We start from the raw sequence: 20794 nt of genomic DNA, 5'->3' as shown, positions 1-20794 counted from the left end.
TTTTAATGTACAGCACACGCATTGAGGGATTGTTCTGTCTGAATACACTGACTTACTTACTTGCTTAATCCCCTTCGTCCAATGCTGGACATCCGTAAACGATTACCACCTCAACCTGTCCACAGCACTGTATGGGCTTCTGCCCAGGTGAGTCCTCTGCTGGTCAGTTCAGACACCAATGTCCTTCTGCAGGTCTCCTTGGGCCTCCCTCATTTTCTCCTGCTGGCCGGTGTCCACCTGGGGGAAACTCTTGGGATGGTGTCAGGAGGCTTCCTTAGGACATGTCTGAGCCATCTGCACCTCCACTGTCAGATCTCCGCGGTGATAGCCTTCATTCGAAGGATCTCCTCATTGGGGATCTTCTTGACCAGAAAATCCGGCAGCTCCTCCACAGACAGGTGTTTTGAAAGCTGGAGAGCTTTCTCATGTTTTCTCCTCGTGGCAGGAGATCTTTATAGCCCTCCAGCACTAAATACACTGAAGTCTCATCAAAAAGTCTTAGGATTGCCAGTAGTCAAATAGTGACTCATCCAGTGTAACGTACATTTTCATAGAATGACCATATAGCAACATGCGTTGTGTTATACTCCTTGTTTGTTTGGTTTTTTTGTTATTTTCTTCAGTTTTAGTGCTTATGAGTGATTGACTTATTTCTTTACAGTGCAGGTGCAGCATGGGCAGTGGCAATACAGGGTGTCAGTAGCAATTACTTTATAGCTACATTAATATTGTAAATTATCAAAAGGGATTGTAATGTGCTAATATTACAAACTGTGACAGCACTACATACAAAACCACAGTGGTGTTTATCTGGGATACACTACTACAGTACCATCATTTTTAATAGGTCTGAATAAAATATTGGAAGATCTCTGTGTGCAGTTTAGAGAACTTTTTTTTTTACATGCAATCTATATATGAAGGCCACCTGGGGTTGGACATTGGATTTTCTGAGGGGATGCTGTATAAAGACATTGACAAGGTGTCTTCTTCCCCTCCTTTACCGATTACTCTCCATTCCTTCTGCTCATTTCATTGTGATTTTAACTTTCCTTTTGGGTGAATGAACCAGGATAAACAGACTATTAAGATAAAGTGATACAACGCTGTGCAGGACAGAAAGGGTATATACAAAATCAAAACTGACAGGTTTTTTTTTTTTTTCATATTGTAACAAAAGAAATCAGTTGTGGCTCATGCAGTCTTAAACTATTTGACAGGCTGGCTGCAAAGTAACTATATAGTTACTGCGTGTAGTCTATATAGTTACTGCGTGTAGTCACCTTTTGAATATTTCTTCTCAAAATCTAATTGCAGAATTGTCAGCTTTCCTGATGTCTCTGAAATGATCCCAGTAGCTTTGCAGCCCCCCAATTAACAAAGCCATGATTAGTCTTGCTAAAAATAGCGTGCCCACTGTTTTGTGAAGAGGCATTTTAAAAGGCTTTGTTTACACTTTTATAACGTCAGGATGCTTAGCTGCTTTACTGGTAGCAAAATAGAGCCCAGGGTGGCTGTCGTCTGGTCTTTGAGTAAACTAAAGAATCCAGGAAGGAAAAATCGTTTGGCTATTTCTTTGTACAGTGCATGACTAATTTGTCTTTATAAACAAGAACAAGAGGAGGGTTAAAGTGTGGGACACCAGGTCAGGTGGCTAAGAGTAAATTATACAAATCCCCATGATACGAGTTGGTATTCAGTTAAACATGCAGGTGGTGGGTCCCCGAGTGGTTCACCTGGTAACAGTACGGCCGTGTGGGATGCAGGGTGAGTCCTAGACCTTGTGGAGTGGAGGTTTGCATCCTGGCTATGTGAAGTCGTCGTTCTTTGCTGGGAACTCCAGAGGGAGCATTGCATTGGCCTGGGCACTCCCACCGGTTAGGGAGGCCAAACCGGAAGCGACTGTTTCTCCTAGTCTTGTTACAGAGGACGCTACTGGCCAAGTGCCCAGTGAGATCGGCTGGCCTTTGTCCTCCAGAGGGTGGTAACTTGCTGACATCCACTCCTGAGTTCCTGGGTGTAAGAGGATGCTGGCTCGGTCGTGGATTCGGAGGACACTCACTGAGCTGTGAGGGGAAAAAATAATGGGACATTTTAAATTCGGTAGAATATCGGGGTAAAATAATTGGGCACTCTGAATTAAAAAAAAAAATGCAGATGGTTTTAGTAACTTTCTTTAAAAGTCTGACTACTAAATGTTTGCAAATAACAAACATGCAGCTAAAAACAAATAAAATACTTGTGTGAATGCAGCAAGCAGAAACTCCCTCACAGACAAGATAGAGCTCTGAGCTTTTAATCAAAGGGGAAAACATTAATCTCATACTTGTGTGAAATGCAGTAGAATCTGTTGAAGAATGAAGGAATTTCCTTCTTGCCTTGCTAAATGTGTAGTGGTGGTTATACCGCATATCAAGTTGTGTGATAAAGTTGAAAATAACAGGCAAGTTAACATTCTCATATACCCTGGTGAAAATGCAAAGAATAGACTTGATTTATTGATTGATTTCTTGATGTTGCAAAAAGGTTCACTGTTGGGGGATCTTTTTACACAAGTTACAGACATAAGAGCATTGAGAGAGCACAGTAAAATAGATTAAAGTAGAACTATGTAATGTTATACCCTTGCTAACTTGCTCTTTAACCACACTGTGCATTTTAGTTGCATTTTTACACCCATCAAATATTAATGTGAATGAGTTACAATAACGAATGTCATTGCCTAAACAATAACACTCCATTTCTCAGTATTAATGGAAAAAAGACCAAAAGTGTTTGATTCCGAACAAACAATGCCATTGAGATTAAAGTAGTTTTATATTGTGGCTCCTCTAGGCAACCTTTTTTTTCCCCATTTGTTAGGAATTTTTATATATAATATATACTTTTACTCTGGTTGTATAGTTGCCTTTGGGCTAACCTATTTGCCCTTTCAATCTTGACATTTTCCATTTTATAAGACATTTTTTAACCTGTTTTTCTATCATGTTGTCATTTTACAGGCAATCTTTGACTTCATGCAAAAATGTATTGCAGCTGTAAGATAAACTCTATATGCTTCTCTCCTTACCGAACAGACTAAATAAATGGTTTTGGCTGCCTGCCCTGGTTAGATTTCTAAAATGATTTGCTTCTTAATCCCCCTTATATTTTAGGAGGCCTGTCAGATATGAAAAGACTGGCTCTTTTATGTGTGATTTTATATCTGAAAAGACTGGCTCTTTCATGTGTGATTTTATATCTGAAAAGACTGGCTCTTTCATGTGTGATTTTATATATGGAATATCAACATATCCATGGTGAATGTAACTTTGTATGGCCTTTTACACTTCTCCACTGAGTACTCCTTTTGTTGTTAGATTAGTCAAGTGACAGAAAAACAAAATCAGTAACCACAAAAGCAATGTAACGACAGCCTCATACAACTAATCAAATGGAATTGAAAACCGGGCTAGTGGAAAACATACAATGCCTGTACGTATACCTTGGCTGGATCTAATTGGGCATACTAAATTGGCGAGAAAGCTGGGGTAAAATTGAATACTTGTATTGAGCTATAAAAAGCTTGTGTGGTACATGACATGACATGTGCAGCTGAAGTTTAAATGTGTGTCCAGCAGGTGGGGCAGTGTTCCCTTCATAAAGATTGCAATACAGTTTTCACAAGGAACACATTGGGCCCTAATGTTTTAGCTGCAGCAGAAAGTTACTTTGTTAAATAGTTGATCATTTATAGAATAGCAATCCTATAGCCCTTCCTGAGGAATGCAGACAGCAGGAATGTTGAGTGTGTTTCAGGAAATAAATCAGATTGGAGAAAATCAAGTTTGTTTAGACTCAGCATGAAACAACTTCAAATTAATGCTTTATTCCTGAAATTGTGGCCTTCTGTCCTTTTATTGCAATTACTGTAAATGAAGGGTATTTAAGCTTTTCTTGGCAGCAGTTATGTAACTGGTATGTAGTAATGCTAAGACGATACACTGAGCTCACGATACAATACGTATCGCCTTACACAAGCTTGGAATTTTTAATCAACAGACATGTAGCAATTTCAACAAAAGCACATTTATTTACCAATCAAGACTATGCCACTTGCTTTTAAATGCCACTAGCAGTTAAAAAAAACTAACAAAAAAAACATTAAGAAATGTTAATTTACTTAAAAACAGTACAAACAGTAACTCCATATGTCACCAGATGCCTTTGGCTGATCTGACCCAACTTAGAAAACTGTTTCTTCACACACCCAAGAAACAGAAATACTTAGCAATGTGTCAAACAATCATCTAAATAATGCCCAATTTATTCTAAATGCGAGTCCTTATTTCTCCCCCCATTGGTGCTTGTGCCCCGGAACGCTCACGGAATCACGGCTGTGCACCTATTATCAGTGATTTAAAGCCTGGTTTTCAAACGAACAGAGTACTGCTCAGCAGTACTGTATTGGTATAAGAAAAGTGTGTTTTTAACAAAGTAATTTCAGCTTCCAATCACTTAATCTGCTGACGATAATGTAAACACCAGGCTACAGACAGCGAGTCCCAAGCTTTCAACGTGTTACTGTTTACAGATAAGAAGTCCAACTTTATTATGAATACATTGTGTTATTATGTTTTAAGCAACATACTACGATAATGTTCATTATGGTAATTGATTGTTTATTAGTTTTAAAATGTTTAGTAAAATGTGGCCTATTGTTTGACCTCGTTCGTACAACCAGCCCCCTTTCCTAATGACATCTTCAATCACGGTCGTAACCCAGTATAATTCTCCACATTTTTGTAAAATGACTTTACACTTACTTAAAAAATGCAACGTGATAAACATCAGAGGGAGAACACAAACGTAAAACGTCAGTAAGTGGGGTTGGCATTGCAGGGGAGATGAAGGGAGATTTCAGTTCAGAGTGACTGTTTTCTAAGCATTATTTGTGAATGCTTATTCACCACTGCTACGCCCCGTTAGAAAATTGACTTCCCTGCATTTTTTTAACGAAGACTGAACATGAGAGTATATGTATATATTTTTGTTTTAAGTACTCGCTCAGAGGACTACTGGGACACAGACACCAACTAGTCCTCATCAGATTGAATTTGCCTTGGGCGAGCGCAAGTTTCTAACTCTGTATTAGTAAAGCAGAACAAATCCCCTGGAGGTGAGAAAAGTCCTGGTTGGAATGACACCGAATTACAGGACAGCAGTAATAACATTTACCATTGTTTAGATCATTAAAATAGATCAGACTGTATTCATTCAGATTGCACTCCCAGTAGGAAACACACAAAGCTACACACAACAGCAGAGAACACATATTTGCTTTGGTGTGTCAGTAGAAATATGTAGAGCCCAGATTGAACGCCAAACCACAGTAAGATTTGCTGCCAAACCCTTACATCCTACAGTTTGGGCTAATATTCAGGCAAATTGCTTCTACCAGATCCAGGGAATTACTTCAAGATGTTGCTACCAGTATGCTTTGTGGCTTCAAAGCTGTCCAGACTATGGTTGGACAGCTGAAAGGGAGGAAGTACTGAGCTTGTGAATGAAATAAGTAATAATACTAATAGAAGCATAATACATTATTTGACAATGTTTCTCTTAATATTACTACTAGGTATTACTACATGGGTGCAAGAATCTAAATAATATTGTTTTTGTTCAATGTAAACGTAATCTGTATAATGCATTCTGTTCTGTCTACATTTTATTTTAATACTCTTATATACAGGGTGTTTAGGAAGTAAGTTTACCACATCAGCGCACCATATCATTTATGTGGTAAACTTACTTTCTAATCACCCTGTACATAGAAAATGTGCATGCTTAGTACATTTTCACCCTTCCAACTCATTTCCAACTGGTTTACGACTGTACATCTACCCCTCGGTGTGGTATGGTTTTAAAGCTTTCTAAAATGTGTATAAATGTATATACAATTTATGCTCCTGTGTGTCGATTTAAATAGATCTTTTGGTGTCAACGTCTTTTTTTGTTACTGCATCATTTTGACAAGATTTAACCAGACCAGTGTAAATTATCTTAGCTGTTTTCCCTGTGCTGATGCAAACATGGTAGAGTTTTCTAAACCAGTAATGTGATGGCTTCATGCAGAATACCAGTTCTGTTGCATGATATTACACTGTTCCAGACAGAAGCGTTTGTGTCCTTCTGACCTGCCAGGGCTAACGAACGAAATACTTAAGTGATATTTTGACTTTTTGGCTCGGCTCCTTTTTTAATGTAAAGACTAATAATAATAAAAACAGCTATTGTATACCAAATTGTATAAAACAAGTCTATAAATCATGAAGAGAATGTTCTGATGGCCTTGATAAACCATCTCTCCAGTGACAGATGCAAGTTCCCTTTTCACCCTTATGCGTATTTAAGTTTTCCCATTTAGAATAAAACTACCAGGGTACCAGCGGGGCCCCTGAAATGGCTTACCTGGCTTGCAGGGTGTCATGCAGTCAGCAGAGTGCAAGTTTACATCCTGGCTGACTTCAAGTCACCGGTCTTCGCTGGGGATTCTGGAAGGAGTGTCTCATTGGCTTTGTTGCTCCTGTTGATTAGGGAGACAAAACTGTCAGGAATTGTTTCTGCCCATGTCACACTTACAGTTTTACTGTAATTTATTGTAGTTCTAGCAGGGAATGTAGTGTCTTCACAGGGGTGTGTATAGCTGTATACAATATAGCAAGACTGCCGAGTTTCAGAATGCGAGTGTATATGGAGTTGTCTATCTGTATGTCAGACTTACTTCTGGTTTAATTTTTTGTTTGTTTTTAATTTGGTAAAAACAAATGCAAAGCCTTGTAATATAGAATCAGCAGAAAATTAAACAACACATTTCGAGATCAGCCAGCAGTGAATAATTCTGGCTGTATGTACAAGAAACCAGACAAGCACTGATGGGCAAATTCTTGTTTCTCACTTGTTTTTTGTATTATCTTATTCTGTCTAACTTGCTATTTCTCTGTGTTGTAGCAAATTGTTAGTGTGGGTAGAGGGGAATAGATTTTTCAGATAAGAGAACAAAACTGATGGTGGGTCTGTGATTGCCCACTTTTTGTCTTCAACAGAAGTCCTTGTATAAACCAAAAGTGTAGAAGAAAATGGTCCAAGCTAATGAGTTAAGTATCAGTGCGCAGATGAGAGGTTGGCGATTTGAATTTACTTTGTTAATAATATAGGCCTGAAGTGCAGCTTTTGGTATGTCTGAATTGCAAAAAAAAAAAAAAAAATAAATAATATATATCCATCAGCAGACTAAATATCCACAGGCCACAGAGGATGATTTACAAACGGCACCATTTCAATATTTAAGGTTTTTTGCTGTTAGATGTTGAGCTTGCAGGCATTACTCTGAATTGCTAAGAATTGGGTGTATGAAGATTTGTTTCATTGTACAGTACAGTAGAGAATATTAAATCTAACCCAAATGGTCAAAATAAAATTTCCCTCCATTTTTCTGTAGCAGGCTGTTTGTTTCACTTTCAAGTATGAAATGTTACCATTAATGAATGGGTATTTACCTCCTAAAGACCCAAATCCTGAATATTGCATACCAAAGCTGCTCTTTGAGCTGTAGCTTCATTCGCTGTGCCCAGTGCACGCCCTTAACCTTCAAAGTTGCTGCTTCCATGATTGCAGCAGGCTTTGAAGGAAAAATGACACTGAGGTCTGTGAGTGTAGTGCTTTTGTGCCCTTGGGGATGGAGCCATGACTGCATTACAAGCTCAAAGAACAGCTTTGGTATACAATATTCAGGATTATGGTCTTTTTAGGAGGTAAGTATCCGTTCGGTAGTGGTTACATTTCTATTCCATTGGATAAGCTCAAATGAGCTTTTACCAATTTCAGGGGCAAGTGCACAGTGCCTCAATAAGGCGATTCATCTTTATTTTCTTAAACTACAGACCATTGCTAAGTCACTGTAGTCATACTTGTGCATGGTAGTAACAAAGAAAATAATAATAAAAAACACTTTTTATGTTTAATAGTACAGTAGTTCCCAAGTACAATTTCTGTTTTGTAGTTTACAATAAGTTGTAGGGTCTCTCGTATTACAATTATTTTGCAGTTTGAGGAACCAGAACTAAGATTTTACAATAAAAGACAGTTTACACATGACGTATTAACATTATAGTTTAATCATTTGCTGTATCATTTGACTACTTCATTAATAAATCTCATAACTGTAACTCTGAGATTAAATATACTCTGTTCCAATTATCCCAATATTAATTTGAATATACCAATAAATAAAGTGTATATCCTCCTTACAGTCTGATCTGCCCGTGTAATAGAAAGTGTAGATAATAAAAGTAGTTTTCTATTTCTACTGTTGTTGTTCACAGTAATTACTTTATTAGGGAATATAAAATGTTTGCATATGGGTGTGTGTGAACCAGTGAAGAAGCACTCCCTAAGTGAGCGTCTTAACCACTAAACAAAACGGACAGACAAGCAGTTATGGAGCTTTTAACCTTGACGACAGGTGTCCCATTCATAGTGACTGTGCATGACACAATACTGTCTGTTACACACATATTTCTCATTTTACAGCACACTCTATAGTATTGCAGTATTTATGTGTAATACAGAACCTAATGATTGCATTGGAAGTGCAGTTTTTACAACTTCACGTTATTTTAACTGGAGCAAACTCATAACCCCTTGACCTGAGAGACATATAGTTTACAGTGTTATTTCTTCACTGTGTGGCAGCCTTTCCTCCAGGCCCCTGTACTGAAATCTTATAACACACAGTTCTGTCTGAACACACTGGTATCGCTGCCCCTATAGCCCACTTTCCACCATCTGTGTTTACTGTAAACAGTCTGCATCCCACAGCAACATTTCTGCGTCTTACAGACACTTTCTCCACACACAGATGCAGTGTGTGACGTAGACTGAGTGAATGAACTCTGAACTAAAGCTTACGTCATCAGTTCCTGGGACATGGCACACTAGTAATTCTAACAGTAAATTCATGTAATGTTCTAATACCGTCAATTATACACAAACTTGAAAGAAATCATCTTTTTTTTTTTTTAAACCTTTTTTTTCTTGTAATTGGCCTTCTCTGTCGGTTGCGAAGAAAGGAACTGTATTGGAACAGCTGGGTTTTACATGGCAGACCCTAAATGTTTTTCCTGGCCTCTGTCCAAATCTGTAGAATTTTTTCATTATACTGGCAGGTGAAGGGGGGTAGGTGGAAGGGTTGGAAAATGAGAGTATTAATAAAGTTGGAGCAATAATAAGTAGCTTAAAAATCTGGAAGTATTTTATCTCTTTCATGCTGTTCAGAAACAAATATACAATTGCTTCTTTATAGTGATCTCACATTTTCTGTACTTCAGAGGTCATTTGTGAGCATGTTGGATGTTGCCACCTGGTGGAAGATGTTTGTGCGATTTACAATCAGGGGTGTAACAGTGCCGTCCCAGTTGTGGAACTATCTCCATACAGCACCGTGTGGAACTATCTCAGAATAACAGAAAATCAGTTTTAATTTGAAATGCAAATAATTTTCTAATTTTAAGTAAGGCTTTGTTTGGATGAAACAGGTATTATGTGAATGATATTTGAGTTCTGTTTCATATGTTCTTGTATATGTGCGTGAATTGACATGTAGTGCTATTTGTTATCGCTGTACTTTCTTGTGCATGTGCCCAAGTTGCCCCCATACATTAAGTAAACTCCCAGCAACTGGTTGCTTTTAATAGGTCTCATGATATCAGGCTTCTCTGTGTATAGTGGAAAGTTGGCAGTTGCATGTAACCAGATAACGGGTAGCTTGGAGATTAAGCATGTGCTAGTTTTGTAATGTGGCCTAGTACCTGAGGCATTGCTTTCTCTCCTAGTGTATGAGGCCCTAAGTCTGTCCATTAACAAACATACAATTTACTAACGCTCTCATTTTTTATGTTTGCAGAATACAAGAAGTTGGGGAACATGACTGTGACTGTGAGAAAGCACACTCCTTCACTGGAAGCCCTCCAGGTGCTCTACCAGCGCATGCAATATGAATATGACTTTTACTACTTCATCAGAGATCAGTTCCACCTGATGAAGAAGAAAATCGGACTTAAGTCACAGTCCCGTCCAACGCACACTCCAGGGTTCTTGCAGGCATCTCAGCTGAAGACCGAGCAGCCTGAGGAGTTGGAGGAGGAGGGGGAAGAGGAAGAGGAAGAGGAAGCTGGGGAGGATAACTGGTTGGAGCATCCTTGATCACACCTGATATATCCAAGGACCTGCGCTAACGTGCACTGGCATTTCAGCGTACGTTCCTACGCGACTGGGAATGTGGATGTTGGGTTCCCGTGTTTTTACAGGGTTTGCTTTCCTTGACAGGATGGTGCAGCATTCAAGGAGGATCCTAATGGTTGTGACTACCTTCATATATATATATATATATATATATATATATATATATATATATATATATATATATATATATATATAATACCGCAGTTCAGAGTCAATCATATCTGAATCTATAGGGTGAGAAATGGTAGATTTGGACCTTGCTGACTGATCTTGTGTTGAAAGAATTATGACTTCAGCTATTTTACAAAGTGTTTGACTTCATGTGTAAATTGAAATAACTTTATAATGTTCCAGTGGTTAATTTTCTACATGCACAATCTATAGAGTGACATATCGAAATGGTCTATAGTACAATCCAAGGGCTCCATACTTTCCAGTTGAGTCTCACTTCGCCAGTATCAACGCTGCAGTTGAGTGGGTTCATATTTTGCAGCAGCACAGCTTGTTATCCACACCTTAAAGTAGATTTGCATGTAGTGCACCTTTACCTTGGAGAAACTAGAGCTAGAGTTTCTTGAGAGAGTTAACCATTAAAGTGCAAAGAACATTTGTAATACAGTTTGCACCTTATTTTGTGAGTTTAAAAAATAAGGTTTGTATTGTAAATTCTGAGTCAGTTATTAGACTTGGGTTGATCTATGTAAAACCATTGCTGCAAAAAAGCGTAGCAGTGTTTTGTTGACCTGTATTGTGATTTGTCCATGACATTAGGTTCTATAATGTATATAGAGTAGATGAGACCTCTATGTAACACCTTATGCAAAGGACTGCACCTATTACAGCTCAATGTCCCCTAACACACTGCAAGGTGTGGTGGGTGTGTGGAGAGACTCTACTGTATGTAATTGGAACCCCACTGCTTACAAGATTACTAGTTATTCGAAAGATCATTGGTCTTGTGTCTCAAAATGAACACTTAATGCAGACTACGAGTCATACATGATGGTCAACAAACTGAAGCTGTGTAACAAAAACTGAACAAAGGGAGATTACTTGAGAACTGTAAAGTACCTTACACGACAGAATGAAGTTTAATAATTAATGCCACAAGCACAGGTGTTATGCTGCTTGTTACTAGACATGTGCCTTGTGTGATTTTTATTTCACAATCGAAACAATAGGATTACTCGGTGTAGCACGCTGTATTCTGTTTAAGATGTTTAACTATTATTGCAGTACCCAAAAATATTGTGTGGGGTAAAAGAGTACACCATATCGTAGCTTTCTGTAGAGGTGCTGCATTTAGAGAATCCAGAAAACTTTTTTTTAACCAAATTAACTTCACGAAAAACGTTATTCAGCCAATTGCCAACAACATTGTAGGTTGAGAATGTAATTTGACAAACTGACAGAACAAGTTAATTCCCAGCCCAATATATTTGCAATCAAAAAACCAAAGACGCGTGGAAACTGAATGTTTAATATAATGCATTTTTTATCAAGGTCTGACTATTGCGAATTGTAACAGGTATATCAGATTTTAAAAGGCAAATACAAATGTTTATCAAAGCAGTTTAAGATTTACAACAAAAATGTAAAATATATTCTGACAATCGGTTAATTGTGTTTTTAAACATTGCATTAACAGACGTTGGCACATAACAAGTTAATTTGTTTTGCATCGCATTAACTGGCATAAACAGCAAAGCACACTTGCCATACTTAATACCATTGTAATAAATAGCATATTTTTATTTAAAAAGTTTTTATTCTGGATTATGTTTTTTGACAGATTAATTTATTATAAGTATTCATTGCATTCCAGATTTAAGTTACTCAGGAATTACTTTCTTTAGTGTGCCTAGGTGTCTTGATAGCATCAGATATTTCTTAGCATATAGCTTTAACAGATTAGCGTTAATCTTGGGCCACTTTACCTAGGGTAACATTAGGTGGTCCAAGAATAATGCTAATCTGGGTCTGTGAAACTAGCCATAAATGTCAAAAAATTGTAGGATTTTTAACTATATATATATATATATATATATATATATATGTGTGTGTGTGTGTGTGTGTGTGTGTATGAGATGCATAATCCCTTAGAACAACCTGAACAGTTGTGACAGGATGAGTCTTGAAAGAGATTTATGTCCTAAGAGGACGTATACAAATCGTTCCATCAGAGATCACATATGATTTAATTTAGCACATTATGATGCTAAATTAAAGTCATCAACCATTTCTCCATACAAACTGGTGAAACAAAAGCATGTACGTCTGTTTACAGCTGTAACTTTCCTTTAAAATAAACCACTTGTTTTTGTGGGCTGCTTTGTTAAATTGTTATGACAATTGAGATCACATTATAATTGACATTTACAGACACATTCTGCATCTCCAGCATTCTTTTTGGATATACAGAGGCTGTTTTTAGAATGGCTTCATGCACTACTATGAAGTCTTCTGTCTGTCTCCATTGCATACTATCTCTTTCTAGAGCATAGTGCAACCTGTCACACTGCAAGTGTATGAAAGGTACTGAACAGAGGTGCCCACACAGACCGGCCATCAACACCAGAGAACACATACGGGAGCACCTTGACAAGCAAAACACAGAAAATCCACACCCCTGAGATCAGCAAGAACTGACCATCTGGAAGCGGGCTCAGTCGTTTAGAAATTAAAGGACAGTTCCTGTCATCTGTGTATATTAATGGACGAAAGTAAAAATGAGAGAAACGGCAAAAAGGTATTGAATTATCTATTTGTCATGTGTAACTCAATAACAGTTTTAAAATACAAATATAAGGCTGATGACTTAAGAAATCTAGAAATGAGCAAACGCTGCTAAGACACAATACTGTATTGGATAAATTCAGTGGGTCCGTAGAACAAAATGCCTAACTCAAGTTCTTTTTGCTTAAGGCAGTGATTTTTTTATTTTTTGGTTAATCCTGTGCCCATGGAAAGCAATAATCTTCCAATAAGAACGGAACTATCTAATCCGATGATAATGACTATTCCAAATTATTATATACGTATTTTTTAAACTCACTGTGGTTTACTAATGAAACAGAGCGAATACAGCACATAACCAATTTAATGACTGCATCCATTTTGCTTTGCATATCATCATGGTTTAATTTAAATTCAGAGCTTGAAATTAGCAGAATATATGCTAACATGTTATACATTTTTGTTTTGTTTTGTTTTGCATATTAACAGGTGATAAAATAATGTAATTATTTCAGGAAATGTTCTGTCTGCCCTAGATGCGTTTGATTCAGAAACACGTAAAAGGTTCATGTTACCATCATATCTTCAGGATGAAAGTCCTCATGTTGGCCTCTTTGTATGAAGCAGAGTACCTGGGAAGTATTGATCCTTTTCCACATGCATGCTCTTGCTGTACATTTTGGAATGCAGGTGGGATAAATGTATTTTGCTTGAAACAAGTTAAGGTCAAAATATTTGCTTTTATCTGACAAAATAACCAAATACATTTTGCATAGTCCTTTTTTTTTTTTTTTATTACTTTTTTAAAGACAAATTTGCCAATGTCATAAACAGAAGGAAACAGACCGTGTATCTGTTTAGTTGTAAATACAATTTCAGACGTTTGCAGCATTTCTTAAATATATTATTTGAAAGCAGTATTCCAATATTGTGGTTTTTTTTAAATAGATTTTAATACATGTTAAGAAAGGGATGTAATTCCAAAAGTTTAGTGCCCCATATTGTTTTACTAAAACATGTTGAATATGTTCACAAACATTGATAAGATATTCCTGTGGATGGAAAATTTGACACTGAAATCTGGTGACCCAGCAAAATGAGCCTTCACAGACAACAGAAGCAGCTCATGAAGGTGCTGGTTCACATCTCCAGTGTCCCAGACAACGAGGATAGTCGAGGCAGACCAACATACAAACTGGTGTATTGTTATTCTGTATTGAGTTTTACATTTAGACCAATTGTGCCCATCTATGTCCAATTGTAAAAAAAAAAAAAAAAAAAGTGGCATTCTTTAGCTCAAGTTATTATGTGTATCACAATCTGGTTGTCGATGAAAACTGTCTCAATGTCACACTTATATTTTTACATATATAAATTAAAATCTATTTTGTAATTGTAATGAAACTTGCTATTAGTGTATGTTATTGAGTGTATCATAATCTGGGGATCACAGCAGGTGTCTTGTGTAGTTTATACTTTCTATTTGTTGTACCAGACTGCATAGATCGGGGTCATTCAGATTTTGGATCTTCAGAGAGAAACTTTTTTAAATGAAAAATGTGGAGCATTAGAGAAAATGCTGTTCAGAAGTTACTTGTCCTGTGCTAGAAAATAAACCGTAGTATCATAGTGTGTGTGGAAAGAACCATGGAAGAGGAAGAGAAATATGATGAGGTGTTCTAACATTTTCTAGAATGCCTCAGGCTATACAGTTATTTCAGGCATATCATGTTGGTATTGATATAGGACTGATCAATCATAATTATAAAAATACATGATTTGATTAGATGAAATAGTGCTGCCACAAGAACTAATTATACCGAGACTAATTTTTTATCCACCGTGACGCAAACTTGGCACTGGAGCAAAAGCTAAGTAAATATGACCCAACTTATTTACATCGTTTTAAAACGTGATAGAATAGAAAATGGTTGTTTGTGACTCTACTAAATACAGAATGCATGCGGTAGTGTGTGATATGAGAACTGAATGCCCACACGAGGGGTTAGATGCTACATAAACCCTTAGGACGAAGCCAGACAGGTTTACCCAGCAGCCCACCCCAAGGGTGGGCATTACATGCTCATTCATCACATGCTACACCATGCCATATTTTTTATAATCTTGGGTGAGCCATTGTTTCCTGACAGAGTTCCAAAGTTCTGTGTTGCTTGGTATGGAATTCCTTTGTTCTGTTGCTGGTGAGCCCATTGAAAAAATTGCTCACAAGTTGTTAGAAGAAAATAATGATAATATTATGTAATATGCAATTTTTAGTTTGAAAACTTGCAGTTTGGTGGTGATGACTACTGTGGGTTGTACTGTGGTTTCTTTGGAGAATGCAGTTTAGCTGAATTTGTAGAAATATTCAACTAAGACTAGTAACCCTAGTACAATGAAATCAAGTTTTTTTCTTCATATTTTTACATACAGTTCTCAAATATGTCATGCATCTAAACTATTAAAATGCAGTACTGTTCATGTCATGATATATATGGAATGTGATGAAATGTGATTATACCTCTGGTGTAAAACTCTCATGTTAATTATTTAATTGCATTTCAGTCCTTCATAGATATAGACAACTAAATTGATATAGAAAGTATGTCTGACTCCTATGTTTTCCCATTTAAGCATGCAGACATCAACCCTTCACTTACATCATTGTTTCAATTGTATAGTAATGAGAAACATCCTGTTTAAACGCTGCTTAGATGCAACAATCATGAATGAACACTAGGTGGAGATGTATCCATAAGCTTCAGCTACTTATATTACTGTAGTATTTCATAACATTCAATTTTTTACTTTTTTTTATTTATATAGTTTATTTGACTTGCTTATTCAGACATAATCATTACATCCTCATTAACTGCATTGCTGTCAATGAGCAGTAAGACCCAAGGAAAATAATGCAATAAGTACTGTTATTACAGAAATTACACTATTTAAATCAATCAGAGCTGTGGTAAACATTAAACTGTGGTTCAACAATACTCCTGGGGCTTATACAGGCTCATATTCAACAGTGCAAGTAAAATAAGGCTTTGATTTCCTTATATGGTATTTACAGCTTGTACTGCTTTCTTTACTTGGTCTAGATTCAACTTGCACACAAACGCAATTAAGATGGTTCATAGTTCAAAAGCTTTCTGGTGAGTTGGAGGTGAGCTTGTGTGGCGGTTGAGAGGCTGATTGGACATGACAATGGAACTGACTAGCCTCCTAGCAAAATAACTAACACCTTTCTACCAATCAGTTCTCTGTAAAGGTTTACCATAGTAAATGTACATAAGTGTTGTGGTTTTCCCAAGCATTTACCATAGTTTGCCATGTTTTTTTAATTTTTTAAAAATATATTCTTTACTATACCTCGAGACGTTTTAATGCTTACCTATGCTTTACCACGCTTTCGCTGTGCTTTATTACACTGCCATGCCTTTACTACAATAACCATTAATAAATATTTATAGGACATAGAACTATCTGCTTCTAACTGATTAACAAAGGTTGTAATTAAAACAATTGAGCCAGTCAAGGCTCATTTCCAAACATTCCTTTTTGATATTCATTCACAGGAATTCATTCACCCTGTCATTTATGGTAAGACTATTCTTCGTGTCCACACTTCAGGTGACAAAGCTGCTGCTTCATGGCCCTACTGGCCACCCAAAGTGCTTCTCATGAGAACTCATACAATAAGACAGGGTCAACTGTACAAGCTTCATGTTCAAAATCAAACATTAAAGCATCCGGCAACCTAGTGTTTGTCAGATTCAGCTGGCATTTTGTATTCTGTTTCACTTCACCCAGAGTCTGTTTACATTTCATTCAAATGGCTAAGTTAACAGCAGCGACCACTTGCGACAAATTAATTTCCATAAAAGACAAATGAGCGTCAGTCATGATGAAAGCAGTATGTTTCACAAGCTCTGTCTGATTGGCTATTGATCTGTTATGCCTGTTTCATAATTCTGTCTACCTACCAAACCCATCTGTGGCTGATATCTGGAAAGTCAACAGATATGTATATCAGAAAATGTGTTTGAAGCCAAGTGCTTCAGAAGCATCCACACATCCTGGAATATCTACACATAACCTTGCTCCATACCTTAAATCACAACTTTACACCAAACCTTTAACTTAATCCTAACCCTAACATCACCGTCAGATTGAAAAATTGCAATTCAATCTCCCAGCAGGTTGAGTTAAATAGCACTCACTAATTTCCTCAATTATTTATTGGGGTGACCCAGCCCTTTCATTCTTTCTTAAATAATACACTTTCCTTGTTATTGTATCTTAATTCTAGGGTGTTAAATGTGCAGGAATGGCATGCTATGAAAGTGATTATTCAGCAGTTTATCAGCTGGGGAAACAGGAGGATATTTTGCAAGCTGTCCTCAGATATAAAGAGTCTGTTTTTTATAGTTAGGTCATGGTATTCTTTTCAGAGACTACTGTTCTTATTATTTTAAAAAGCAACAATCAAAAATGTTGTACTGTTTGTGCTAATAGGGGGAAACTGAACTGTTTTGTATTTGTAGCCCTGTTGATTGACCATGTTGTCCACTGAACCACCTGCTCTCTTTTTATTTAATGCTTTTACAAATTGTTTCTAGTTTTTTTTTTTTTTTTTTTTTTTTTACTGTATCTTGTAAACCACTTTGTGATGGTGGTCCACTATGAAAGGCGCGAGATAAAATAAAGATTGATATTCATATACATTCACTGTGTGTGTGTGTGTGTATGTATGTGTGTATATATATATATATATATATATATATATATATATATATATATATATATATATATATATATAATATAAATATAAGGAAAATCGTGTTTCGCATCTCGTTTGTTTATTGTTGTTTTTCAAAATAAGAATAGGAGCAGCAGACCCTGAGTAAAATACCACCACCAAATTAAAACAACAGACTCAGACTTTATATCTGAAGATAGATATAGTAAATAAATGATAATACTTGAAGGGCAAAACAACTACATCACGGTATCTATGCTGTTCTGTGCAAGTGGAATCTTGAATTCCTATTAAAGAACAATGAATTTTGTCACTTGTCAGTTAATTTAAAAAATAAAATAAATAGCCTGCACTATTAATCCTTAGTAAAAAAAAAAAAAAAAAAAAAAAAACTTTGCCTTTCTTAGTAATCAACTTAACTTCCTATTAGGTAGAATTTATGAGTTAGAGAGATAATGGTAGAATGTCTAAACACATAAGTGGTAACATTTCCACACTGTCTCAAAATTCCTTCCAGTGAGTTACAGCATCGGTTCCTTGTTCCACACACCGGCAGATCTTCATCTTTCCACTTCAGATTGCTTGGTGAAAAGGCTTTTAAAGCAACAACAAAATAAGGTGCAAGACATTTTCAAGTTACAGTATGAGATAACACTGACTTTAAAAGCTATCAGACAGGAACAAGAATCACCATAGGATTGACCTTGAAATCTCAAACTGTTGTTTCCATCTCAAACTTGATTCAGAATAGGAAACAATTACTGTCTGCAAGGTGTCACTTATGAGTGCAACTACTGATTGATACAGACTTAAATGTTAGGCAAAAAAATAAAAAAAAATACTCTGGTCTGAGTATTTTGAATATCTTTTCTTTTCGTGGATTGAATATCTGCTGCTTGCTCTGATCCTTTGTGAAGTGGATATTAGCTTGTAATACACTGAACAGAACTCAATATGATAGCCTGTGTATTTTGTTCTATTTTGAATGATCAAATACACAAGACTTTGAATGTGCACTAAAAACAAACAAGTATTTATTTTATTATAACTGATGGATTTTATGTAATCATTTTGGCATTCCAAAATTAGTATGAATGAAACAATACTACAAAACCAAATTATACCAAAGCTTTACACAGTAAACAGCATAATATCTGAAACTGAAGACACTCTTGCAATCTCATTCCCACCCTTTACCCACCCCACTGCAATCTTTCCAGAATATGTCCTTGGCGTGTTTACACTGAAAAAAAGTGACCGGAATCCATCCTCTTGTCCTCTCAGTCCGGAATACAAACTCGACATTTGAGAGGATAAGAAGACGGATTAAGGAACATGCTCAGTAGCGCTTACATTAGCAAAAAGTGACTGGAATCTGTCCTCTTATCCTCTCAATCCAGAATATTTGTGCCAGTGTAAACCCACAAGTAACCCACACCTCTAGTTGATTTTGAGATAAGAGTAAAGGCTAAATTGCACAGTGTGCTAACTCATTAGCCTTTCCGATTTGTATCAGTCTCACCATCAATCCATATCAAAACACCACAACACAATTTACCACGGCCGCTCAAAAGAAACTCAGGATTAAAGGGCAAGGGATGTTCAGGTCAGGAGTGAGGTGTATTCAGAGAAAGCAAGGTTCTTCTGGGACCTGACAGGACCATGCTTGAATAATGTCCTCCATATTTCATGAGGATTCAATTTACAAGCACCGATATATAAAGAATGACACAACGATGGACTGCATGAATACTTGCTGCTGCCATTATACATTGATGTAATTTGATCCATACTCCTTCCTCTTTTCATAGTTGTAGTGATTGTGTGTTTCTGTATTTCGTCTTTGCTCCTTCATTAATGAACCAGTAACGTATGGGGAATCCCATTTCTACAAATATATGTGACCCATACGGGGGCGGATCCAGACTTTCATGATACCTGATACCTGGTACAAAACATACCGTTAAAGTAAACAATATTTTGACATTTACTGTACAGAATATTCTTTATTTTGCATAGTTTTTGCCATGGGTGCATTCTGTATATAGCTTAGCTGTACATATCATTATGGATTGGTTTTCTCATAAATCAATAATCGAAAAGAGCCGTCCAGGATGTTTTCTTATGAATCTTTCACAACCTCATTAACATCAACGTCCATGTGATAATGCATGTTCATTAGAATTAGAGCAGCCAATCGATCTCATTAAGATTTCACAACCAGAAACTTGAGTGCACATTTCTTTGAGTAAAACACTGATGAAAACACACATCTATACATAACATAATTCCACATAAAAAGGTCAAACCGTTCCCTTTATAGCACACACGCACACACACACATATAATATATATATACACACATACAGATATATAATAATATAATCTCCCATTGTGATGAACACATTTGGTAACTATTTCAAATGTAGTAATTTTATATATTGCTAGAAATTACAATGCATGCAGCATCTGACAATACAGTTTTCAGCAGACTGTTAAATGTTACAGGAGGTACGGTATACCTACTGTAAATTAACGATGAATTTTTAGGGGAAAGCTAAAAGAACTCAACCCCTCACAAAAATACATTTTGTGTCGCTTTTTAAACAATAATTGTGTCGCTATTAAAATAATGATAAGAACAAAACGATACTTAATGTCGTACTTACATATCATATAAAGACATACTCTGCTGCTCATGTCACCTGTAAAAAAATAAGTAACAACATATACTTTCTTTTGTGTTATAATAATATTTTTTATAATTTGCAATTTACTTTAAATTCGCTTTTCTAAAGCTGCATGTGACCATTTAAAAAAAAAAAAGTGTGTCAACAGACAGTAGTACAAATGCACCTGACAGTGTATCTGCCAACCCTCTACAAATCTATACTCACGTGTGTAAGCGTTTCCACAACAACAACAACAACAACAACAACTTTTTCAAGTTTTTTTTTTTTTTTTTTTTTTTTTTTTTTTACTTACAACCCCCTCCTTCCCTAAATTGTCTCCTAG

At 36.5% G+C, this 20794-nt stretch overlaps 1 protein-coding gene and 1 long non-coding RNA gene across 2 annotated transcripts in view; one reads left to right on the top strand and one right to left on the bottom strand.

Moving 5' to 3' along the window:
* The window catches only part of usta (uronyl 2-sulfotransferase a), a 91693-nt gene extending 81295 nt beyond the window's left edge, over positions 1-10398 (top strand). The window contains exon 8 of the mRNA XM_041252343.1: positions 9944-10398. Coding sequence (XP_041108277.1) covers positions 9944-10242 — 299 coding nt within the window. The 3' untranslated portion in view covers positions 10243-10398. The remainder of the gene's footprint in view (positions 1-9943) is intronic.
* LOC121316946 lies at positions 1-20734 on the bottom strand. The gene is made up of 4 exons (XR_005950467.1): positions 20677-20734; positions 20449-20484; positions 6451-6565; positions 1-2066 (listed from the first exon to the last, which is right to left on the bottom strand). It is a non-coding gene; the product is annotated as an uncharacterized LOC121316946 (long non-coding RNA).
* Between the last annotated feature and the right edge of the window lie 60 nt (positions 20735-20794).

Source organism: Polyodon spathula, chromosome 6, assembly GCF_017654505.1.
Source record: "Polyodon spathula isolate WHYD16114869_AA chromosome 6, ASM1765450v1, whole genome shotgun sequence".
NCBI classification, from domain to species: Eukaryota; Metazoa; Chordata; class Actinopteri; order Acipenseriformes; family Polyodontidae; genus Polyodon; species Polyodon spathula.
Note: the sequence above shows the minus strand (reverse complement) of the source record. Positions and strands in the feature narration are given on the sequence as shown.